This window comes from Gobio gobio (genome assembly GCF_949357685.1).
Source record: "Gobio gobio genome assembly, chromosome: 25".
In the NCBI taxonomy this organism is placed as follows: Eukaryota; Metazoa; Chordata; class Actinopteri; order Cypriniformes; family Gobionidae; genus Gobio; species Gobio gobio.
This window is the reverse complement of record NC_137121.1, coordinates 5264641-5275554: the sequence shown is the minus strand read 5'-3', so window position 1 is coordinate 5275554 and position 10914 is coordinate 5264641. Positions and strand designations below refer to the sequence as shown.

At 40.3% G+C, this 10914-nt stretch overlaps 1 protein-coding gene across 1 annotated transcript in view; it reads left to right on the top strand.

Annotated features, from left to right (window-relative positions):
• The window catches only part of kcnq1.2 (potassium voltage-gated channel, KQT-like subfamily, member 1.2), a 306186-nt gene extending 296943 nt beyond the window's left edge, over positions 1-9243 (top strand). The window contains exon 20 of the mRNA XM_079810186.1: positions 7951-9243. Within this exon, the coding sequence (XP_079666312.1) occupies positions 7951-8103 (153 nt within the window). The 3' untranslated portion in view covers positions 8104-9243. The remainder of the gene's footprint in view (positions 1-7950) is intronic.
• The last annotated feature ends 1671 nt before the right edge of the window (positions 9244-10914 follow it).

Here is a 10914-nt window from a genome sequence, read left to right as displayed (position 1 = left end):
CACAACCCTGTTGCCTATTTTTAGGCTATTTATCATATTGTGTTGAAAACACACGAATATGAGTCCAGTGAATCGTTGCAATCGTTGCACAAAGGGCAAATGAAGTGAGGTGTTCAGTGTTCAGTGACGTCAGTGGTGTAGTCGAGGGTCCCTGCATGTGTTTCGTGACAGCTGTCCTCATATCACATGTCTTCAAGCACCAGGACGGCCACGGCCCACCACTGGCAGATAAACACGTTCATATCACACCACACCGGCAGCAGGCTCGAGGCAAACTGTCCTGAGCTCAAAGTTTAAAACGTTTTCAGTGTTGAAAACAATCTAAGTAGTAAAGTTCAGAGTGTGTGTGCCCTACAACAGCCAGAATGTCTTAGCAACCACCCAGGACACGCTAGCAACCAAACAGTTTGGCAACATGGTGGAAATTTTGCTTTTGAAAATGTAAAAATGAAAATCTTGATTGATTTTTGTGGTCATTTATCAGCCAGCAGGTTGAGGTGTGTTGGATCGGTGATCTGGAGAACTGAGCTGACTCGTGTGAAGAATGACCTGAGCGACTGTGCTCAGATTCACAGCAACGCCCTTCAGCCAACATGAATGAGTCCGTTTAAGGGTGGCAGATACAATATGTTCTTTGTGTTTGAAAAACAGAAAGACTGTAGAAGGACAGCAGGAGGAGGAATGGAGAGAGACAGAGAGAGAGATAGTGGTGGAAGAGAGTGATATAACTAGAAAGTGATAAATGAAAGAAGTAAATCCGAGGGATTTGAAAGAAAGAAATAAAGAAAGAGAGACCAACAAAAACGAAACAAACAAGAAGGAAACGGAAGTAATGAATAAATGAAAGAAGTAAAGCAACAATGAAAGTGGCTAGGTAGGAAAAACGAGCATTAAGAAAATGAAAAAACAAACAAAATATAGAAAGAACAAGCCGAGGACAGACTACACACCGTTTAATAGATGGACAGTCATCTAAAATGGGTTGATAGAAAGAAAGAAAAATCTAATGAACAAACAAAAGAAACATACAAAATAAAAGCATATACACCAACTCATAGATGGATGGATGGATGATAAATGGATGGGTGGATAGATGGATGTTTGAAAAAATGGATGGATGGATGATAAATGAATGGATGGGTGGATAGATGGATGGATTGATAGATAGGTGGATGGATAATTGATAGATGGATGGGTGGATGGATGATTGATAGATGGATGATGGATGGGTGATAGATGGGTGGATGATAGACGGATAGATAGATGGATGAGGGATGGGTGAATAGATAATAGGTGGGTGGATAGGTGGATAGACTGATATATCGATGGATGGATGGGTGGGTGGGTGGATAGATGGATGGATGGGTGGGTGGATAGACAGATTGATGGATGGATGGGTGGATGATGGATGGGTGAATAGACGCATGGGTGGATGGATGGATGGTGGATAGGTGGATAAATGAAGGATAGATGGATGGATAGATGGATGATTGATGGATGGGTGAATAGACGCATGGGTGGATGGATGGGTGGATAGATGGATGGATGAATAGACGGACGGGTGGATAGATGGATGAATGGATGGTGGATAGGTGGATAAATGGATGATAGATGGATGGATGGGTGGATAGACTGATGGATGGATGGGTGGATGGATGGGTGGATAGATGGATGGATGATAGATGGATGGATGGTAGATAGGTGGATAAATTAATGGAATGATGGATGGGTGGATGGATGATTGATAGATGGGTGGGTGAATAGACGCTTGGGTGGATGGATGGATGGTGGATAGACTGATGGATGGATGGATGGATGGATGGATGGATGGGTGGATAGATGGATGGATGGTAGATAGGTGGATAAATTAATGGAATGATGGATGGGTGGATGGATGATTGATAGATGGGTGGGTGAATAGACGCTTGGGTGGATGGATGGATAGACAGATGGATGGATGATAGATGGATGGTGGATAGGTGGATAAATGGATGATGGATGGGTGGGTGGATAGATGATAGATGGATGGATGGGTGGGTGGATAGATGATAGATGGATGGATGGGTGGGTGGATAGATGATAGATGGATGGATGGGTGGGTGGATAGATGATAGATGGATGGATGGGTGGGTGGATAGATGATAGATGGATGGATGGGTGGGTGGGTGGATAGATGATAGATGGATGGGTGGATGGATAGATGGGTGGGTGGATAGATGATAGGTGGGTGGATGGGTGGATAGACTGATATATGGATGGATGGGTGGGTGGGTGGATAGACAGATTGATGGATGGATGGATGGATGGATGGGTGGGTGGGTGGATAGACAGATATATGGATGGATGGATGGATGGATGGGTGGGTGGATAGACTGATTGATGGATGGATGGGTGGATGATGGATGGGTGGATAGACGGATGGATGAATAGATGGATGGATGGATGATAGATGGGTGGGTGGGTGGGTGGATAGACAGATATATGGATGGATGGATGGATGGATGGATGGGTGGGTGGATAGACAGATTGATGGATGGATGGGTGGATGATGGATGGGTGGATAGACGGATGGATGAATAGATGGATGGATGGATGATAGATGGGTGGATGGTGAATAGACAGATGGATAGATATTCTGTCCCCAACAAACCCCATAACATCTCCAAAACAGTTTCTTCAGTCTGAAAGCTCTGGCTTGAGTCTCTCCTCAAACCAGCTCAATCAGCTCATCCAGACCAGCTGAAGCACGATCACACCGCTCTTATCGGCTCAATGACGGAACCCAGGGGTGTTTTCACAAAGCTCTGAAAGATAAAATTCCTCTTTTTGGCGAGATGATTATTGACTCAACCGTGATAGATAGTCGACTCAAAGGAAGCAGAGTCTGTCAGGAGGGAAAGATCCAGTTGGAAAACTCGGAGAGAAACTATTTACTGCTACTAGAACTCAAGTGTCTGAGAAGCTGCTGCTCTTATCCAAACATCCGGAAAACAGGACGCTTTTTAGATAAAACGCAATATATAAACCAAACTTAGATACAGTTTAAAAAAGGCCAGTTTTGCAGGAGAAACGGGAATGTTTTGGCATTCAGAGAAAAAGGGAACAAACAAACACCTTTGTGGTTCTGGCTTTCATTGCTGGTGATTTGGACGGGAAACATCAAACCCACACCCTTTTCTCAGAGCCGTTTATTAAACACCATAAAGTTTGCGAGGCTGAATTTGCAGTCCAAGCACAATTTTTGTGGCTGTTTTTTCCCGGGGTCTCCGTGGGTCAGCGTGCTCCGGCTCCACAGACCAGAGGAATTCCTAATCTGAGCGGAGAGCGTCCCTGGGGAATGCAGATAATGCCGTAGATTATCCAGGACATGTTTATGGTTCAGATTTATATTTCCCCTCTAACAGGCAGTCAATGTTCCTTCTCTTTATGAAAATATATTTATGTCGGCTCGCTGTTGAGCTCAGAGCTTCTTGTGTTGGCGTTTCATGTTACTGACGGTGTGTGTGTGTGTGTGTGTGTCTGATGGATGGAGGGTTAAATAATGGCAAGCAAGGGCTCATAAACTATCAGAATAAATGACCCATTCTGAAAGAAAAACACTAATGCATGAGAGGTTGTTTCTGACAATTTGTGTTAATGTCGCATTACGTGGAGTCAAATTGTTTGACGTACGCTGTTATTGTCACCTTTTGACCCTTTCTCAAAATACATTTCATTTGGGATTTTTATCAAAATATCCTGACAGGATAATTTTGGCAAAGCATTTTGGAAAATATCATGGCAGGCGTACAAAATAAGCTATGCTAATTAAATATCTAATATATGATGCAATAAATACAAATACATTAAAAGAAATGTGCCAATTACAGGTTGCAATACATTGTGCATCCACTCTAAAAAATGCTGGGTTAAAAACAACCCAAGTTGGGTTGAAAATGGACTAACCCAGCAATTGGGTTGTTTTAACCCAGTGAATGAGTCATTTTAACCCAGCGGTTGGGTTAAATGTTTGCTTAAAACAACCCAATCGCTGGGTTAAAACAACCCAATTGCTGGGTTAGTCCATTTTTTACCCAGCATTTTTTAGTGTCTCTATAAGAAATTATTTTTAGGACCATAAAGAGTTTTTGCATTGTGACATTATTTTCCTCAAATTCTCATTACTATAATGAAAAATACACACATTTATTACTAAATGCTATCATTTAATAATAAATGTGTGTATTTTTCATTATAGTAATGAGAATTTGAGGAAAATAATGTCACAATGCAAAAACTCTTTATGGTCCTAAAAAAAATTTCTTATAGAGACACTCTAAAAAATGCTGGGTCAAAAACAACCCAAGTTGGGTTGAAAATGGACTAACCCAGCGATTGGGTTGTTTTAAGCAAACATTTAACCCAACCGCTGGGTTAAAACGACTCATTCACTGGGTTAAAACAACCCAATTGCTGGGTTAAAACAACCCAATCACTGGGTTAAAACAACCCAATTGCTGGGTTAGTCCATTTTCAACCCAAATTGGGTTGTTTTTAACCCAGCATTTATTTGAGTGTAGCATTTAATAATAAATGTGTTTTTTTGCATTATAGTAATGAGAATTTGAGGAAAATAATGTCACAATGCAAAAACTCTTTATGGTCCTAAAAATAATTTCTTATAGAGACACTCTAAAAAATGCTGGGTAAAAAATGGACTAACCCAGCAATTGGGTTGTTTTAAGCAAACATTTAACCCAACCACTGGGTTAAAACGACCCATTCACTGGGTCAAAACAACCCAATTGCTGGGTTAGTCCATTTTTAACCCAACTTGGGTTGTTTTTAACCCAGCATTTTTTAGAGTGTAGTTGCTATTACTTCTGCTGTTGATTATTGCTGCTGTTGTTGCAGAGCACGTTTTTGACTTGCTACTGCTAATACACAACACACTGCAGTGAGTAAGACATGCTGCTGCTGTACATTATAGCATACATGAATTACCCATAGCAGATCCATACAGGTGGAGCTGGGGAAGGTGGAGGGTTTCTGACAGCACGCAGGAACAGCTACAGCAAATGCTGAGCTCATTGGCTACTCATACTGCAGGAACCAATCAGCTGTGGCCTATAGAGAATGATGGGATTGCAGGTAGATTGCGTCATCCAGAGTTTTATGACAGAACTTTGTATTTGCCCTCATGTTTTGTCGCAGGACATAAATTGCAAGTAAACTCTTTGCAGGAATGCAATATGAAGATGACATTTATTTTCAGCAACACTGTGAAAGTGAACAGCACATACCAGTATAAACACAGATATCTATCAGTACAATATGCATCACATGACTAAACATATTTATTCACTTGGGAGAGAGACAAAAGCGTCTCAGTGTGGACTGAAGGCCAAAACATAGAGGAAAAAGAAGCATTTTCAAATGTATGAGGATTAGACGTGGCCTCAGCTGAGAAATAAAGCTGTTTTTCTAGTTCATTTCAGGGTTTAGGGTGGTGCGGTGGTGTCGTCCCAAATATGGGCTACTAACTAAAAGGTTGAAGGTTCAAGCCGTGCAAGGGGTTAATCCATGAACAATCCCCATTGTGCTCCAGTGAGGCACTTAACCTCAGGTTACGACACAGACTGTTTAACCCTTAGAGTCTGAAAATCAGGCTGAAATCTCTTCATTGTGCCTACTCAAAGACGTTACTTTAAAACACTAAAAGCAAGTATTACTGCATTAAAATGCATACAAATGTCAGTTTAACCCTTGACACAAGGGAATCTTATTATCAAAAGAAACAAAATAAAGCTTATTTTTAGGGCCTTTTTTTGCACTATACACTCTAAAAAAAAGCATTTGGGTTGTTTTAACCCAGCGATTGGGTTGTTTTAAGCAAACATTTAACCCAACCACTGGGTTAAAAACAACCCAATTGCTGGGTTAAAACAACCCATTCACTGGGTTAAAACAACCCAATTGCTGGGTTAGTCCATTTTCAACCCAACTTGGGTTGTTTTTAACCCAGCATTTTTTAGAGTGTAGATAAAAAAGTTTGTAGACAAACTTTAAGTTGGCTTGAAAAAGCTAGACCAGAAAGTTTGAAATAGTTTGAAGTTTAAAGTTTGAAATAGTTTGAAAAGTTTAAAGTTTGAAATAGTTTGAGTTTTAGTTATTCATTTTAGATAGATAGACAGACCGACAGATGGGTACTCAGGGGACTCACTAGGGTGTTGCTATGCTGTTGCTAGAGTACTCAGGTGGTTGATATGCAATTGCTAGGGTACTCGGGTGGTTGCTAAGGTCTTGTTATGTGGTTGCTAGGGTACTCAGGTGGTTCCTAGGGTGGTTGCTTGGGTACTTGGGGTGGTTGCTAGGGTGTTTCTATGCGGTTGCTAAGGTACCTGGGGTGGTTGCTAGGGTGATTGGTAGGGTACTCAGGTGGTTGCTATGTGGTTGCTAGGGTGGTTGCTATGCGGTTGCTAAGGTACTTGGGGTGGTTGCTATGCGGTTGCTAGGGTACTCAGGTGGTTACTATGTGATTGCTAGGGGGGTTGCTATGCGGTTGCTAAGGTACTTTGGGTGGATAGATAGATAGATAGATAGATAGATAGATAGATAGATAGATAGATAGATAGATAGACAGACAGACAGACAGACAGACAGACAGACAGACAGACAGACAGATGGGTACTCAGGGGACTCGCTACGGTGTTGGTATGTTGTTGCTAGGGTACTCAGGTGGTTGCTATACAATTGCTAGGGTCCTCGGGTGGTTGCTAAAGTCTTGTTATGTGGTTGCTAGGGTACTCAGGTGGTTCCTAGGGTGGTTCCTAGGGCACTTGGAGTGGTTGCTAGGTGTTGCTATACGGTTGCTAAGGTACTTGGGGTGGTTGCTAGGGTGGTTGCTATGCGGTTGCTAGTGTACTCAGGTGGTTGCTATGTGGTTGCTAGGGTGGTTGGTATGCGGTTGCTAAGGTACTTGGGGTGGATAGATAGACAGACAGACAGACAGACAGACAGACAGATGGGTACTCAGGGGACTCGCTAGGGTGTTGGTATGTTGTTGCTAGGGTACTCAGGTGGTTGCTATACAATTGCTAGGGTCCTCGGGTGGTTGCTAAAGTCTTGTTATGTGGTTGCTAGGGTACTCAGGTGGTTCCTAGGGTGGTTCCTAGGGCACTTGGAGTGGTTGCTAGGTGTTGCTATACGGTTGCTAAGGTACTTGGGGTGGTTGCTAGGGTGGTTGCTATGCGGTTGCTAGTGTACTCAGGTGGTTGCTATGTGGTTGCTAGGGTGGTTGGTATGCGGTTGCTGAGGTACTTGGGGTGGATAGATAGATAGATAGACAGATAGATAGATAGACAGACAGACAGACAGATGGGTACTCAGGGGACTCGCTAGAGTGTTGCTATGCTGTTGCTAGGGTACTCAGGTGGTTGCTATGCAATGCTATGCAGTTGCTAAGGTACTTGGGGTGTTTGCTATGCGGTCGCTAGGGTACTCTGTGTGGTTGCTAGGGTCTTGCTATGTGGTTGCTAGGGTTCTCGGGGTGGTAACTAAGGTATTGCTACGTGGTTACTAGGGTACTCAGGTGGTTGCTAGGACACTTGGGTGGTAGCTATGGTGTTCTGGGTTGTTGCTACGTAGTTGCTAGGATGTTCTGCGGTTGCTGGGATATTTCTCTGCGGTTGCCACGGTGTTCTGGGTGGTTGCTATGATAACTTAATAACAAATAATAGCGATTTGGGCAACTTTAGTGGCGAGGTATTTTTCTAGTAAAATGATCTTGGCAGAAATATAGCGTGCAAAGTTTGTCTGGCCTCCCTGTATGATCTCAGTGAGCTTCCGTCATGTTTTGCGGAGTAAGAGGACTGGAGCGCTTTCCAACGCGTGGACGAGAAACCTCTGGAAAGTGCGAATGTGGACGGAGAGCGTTTTGCATCTGGCCTGACATGTGTCTGTGTTTTGCAGGTGCTTCAGATGGACGTGAAGTTGGAGAACATCCTGAAGATCCTACTGGAGCATTTCCAGCCCAAACCAGAGCTGCTGCAGAAACCCAGCCAGTACAGCTCGCGGGTCACCGTCATGAAACGGCTGGGCGTCAGCATGGATGAAAGCCAATGACGGAGAACTCACGCTGTGCTTCGTGGGAAATGGAAGAACTTGGCGTTTCCCGTTTCTGACTACAAACTGGACATCATCTGAGGAGTGAAGTGGGCAAAGAGGGGTTTATGGAGATCCTCAGAATCCAAGCTAAACTGTCCGTCTTTCACGCATTATTTGATTGGTTTGCGCTCTCACAGATGGGGTCGTTCGGACCCGTTTTGGTCAAGCAAGGACGATTCTGGTGAACAAAACTGTGGTAGGGCTTATCAAAATAGCAAAACACCCGTGATAGATTCTAAAGTTTAATAGTGCGCTGAGAAAGCAGCGGCTGTTGATGTTGAGAGGAGAGCCAAGATTCCCAACAGCGGATCAGAACTCGTGTTTTTCCCCCCTTGAAGCACCTTTTAGATGCATTTGTTTGATCGAATCTATGATTATTTTTCTCATTCAAGATAATTAAACGCTGGTGAGTTGACGGAAAAAGCAATTAATGAGATTCCACTGTTCTTTTCCAGCAACCACAAAGCCGTCTTGAGGAAAATACCTTCCTCCTGGATCTTTTCTCCAGGCATGGTCATCTGTTGGCCGTTTGCCACAGAAATAACATTTTTTTTTTTTTTCATAAAGCAAAAAGCCACAATGTTACAATGATGTAAGTGTTCTTATGTCTAAAATTATGGTGATATCTGACGGCTACAAGTGGCTTATTGCTTTCATGTAACACAACAACAGCAATATTACAGATATGGCAATGCTCAATAAATAGTTTAAACATAATAAGTGCAATAAAAATGATAAAATCATAAAAAACATCTCATACACTACCATTCAAAAGCTTGGGGTCAGTAAGATTTTTTCTCTTCTGCTCACCAAGATTGAATAAAAACTACAGTAAAAATGTGAAATGTTATTAATATTTAAAATAAACGTTTTCTTTGTGAATATACTGTAAAATATAATTTATTCCTGTGATCAAAGCTGTATTTTCAGCATCATTACTCCAGTCTTCAGTGTGACATGATCCTTCAGAAATCATTCTAATGATGATTTATTTATTATTATCATATTTTTGTGGAAACCATACATTTTTTTCAGCATTCATTGATTCACAGAAATTTCAAAAGAACATTTATTTGAAATAAAAATCCCTTGTCACATTATAAATGCCAATTTAATGTCCTATTAATTAAATCTTACTAACCTCAAACCTTTGAACAGTAATGTAAACAATAACATGATATATTATATAAAATATTTTTACATAATTAGAGCATTAGTTCACTTCAAAATTAAAATTTCCTGATATTTTCCTCACCCCCATCTCATCCAAGATGTTCATGTCTTTTTTTCTTCAGTGGAAAAGAAATGAAGTTTTTTGAGGAAAACATTCCAGGATTTTTCTCCACATAATGGACTTTAATGGGAACCAACGGTTGAAGGTCCAAATCAATGCAGTTTCAAAGGAAGGGCTTCAGAGGCTCTGACCGATCCCAGACGAGGAATAGAGTCTGATCTATACAAACCATCGGACATTTTCCAAAAAATATATAAAAATTAATATACTTTTTAATAGGGCTGGGTAAAAAATATCGATTTCTCGATTTTAATCGATTCTCACTTTTACAAAACAATATCGATTCTTAAAGGTCCTGTTCTTCGTGATCCCATTGTTCAAACTTTAGTTAGTGTGTAATGTTACTGTTAGAGCATAAATAATACCTGTAAAGTTATAAAGCTCAAAGTTCAATGCCAAGTGTGTTAAAAGATACAGGATAACTTACTGAAATCCGTATAATGTCACATAGAATAGCTCAAGTTTCAACCGCAGAAAGACGTAAGTAAAATGGCTAATAAGTAAACAATGTCATGTAACGTCACATTAACCCCAGAAAAACCATATCCAGTGTCCATAAACTCGTTAGTAAGCTTTAATCAGCTAGAAAAAATAACTCTAGAGAGGAGCATTTTAATAATTATATGCACCACATTACATATTCATTGTCATTTTTAATGTTCTTCAATTGAATGCATGCATGTAGCCTAGTTTTATGACAGCCAAATGTTTATATTTCAAAAAACTAATTGGAGTATAAATATGATTATGTAATTGTAAAGTTAATATTATAACTTTATTATTATTTTATTTAAAAAAAAACATAATTTAGTGTAATTTAAGTGTTTGTATACAAATCAGTTCATTTTTTACCTTCAATATTAGTAGGCTAATGTAGTACAACTGACTCCCATAGTTTACAACATAGTTCAGAAATTTGTTTTCCTTGAGAAAATTGGCCATGTATTGTACCTGATATATATCTAAAGTAGGGATGCAACAATACAGTTAGTCCACGGTTCAATACATACCTCTGTTTTAAACCACGGTTTTCGGTTCGGTTCGGTTCTGATGGCTTGTCACATACATTTTTTGTTATTCTTTTCTTAGGCGACAGGAACCGCAAGAGGTTAAGGAGAAAAAAGACTATTTATTATTGCAATACTCTTTCTTTATTTTACTTAATTACCTTAAACTTAAAACTTTACTTAAAAAAGATATATATAAGATTTACACTGGCAGCTCAGAGATGTACAGCAGCATTAAAATATGAAATTGAATGAATGAATGTAAAAATAAAACACTACATAGACTTCACTATAAAATATACACTGATTCTTAGTATTAGTTTTTCAGTCAAGAGCAGTGAGTGATTTTCTCTTTGTCTTTTGTTGTTGTATTAACATTTAAAGGGATAGTTTATTCGAAAATTAAAATTCTGTCATCGAGAAATGAATACAGGTTTGATTAAAACAATATTAGAGTGAGTAAAGGTG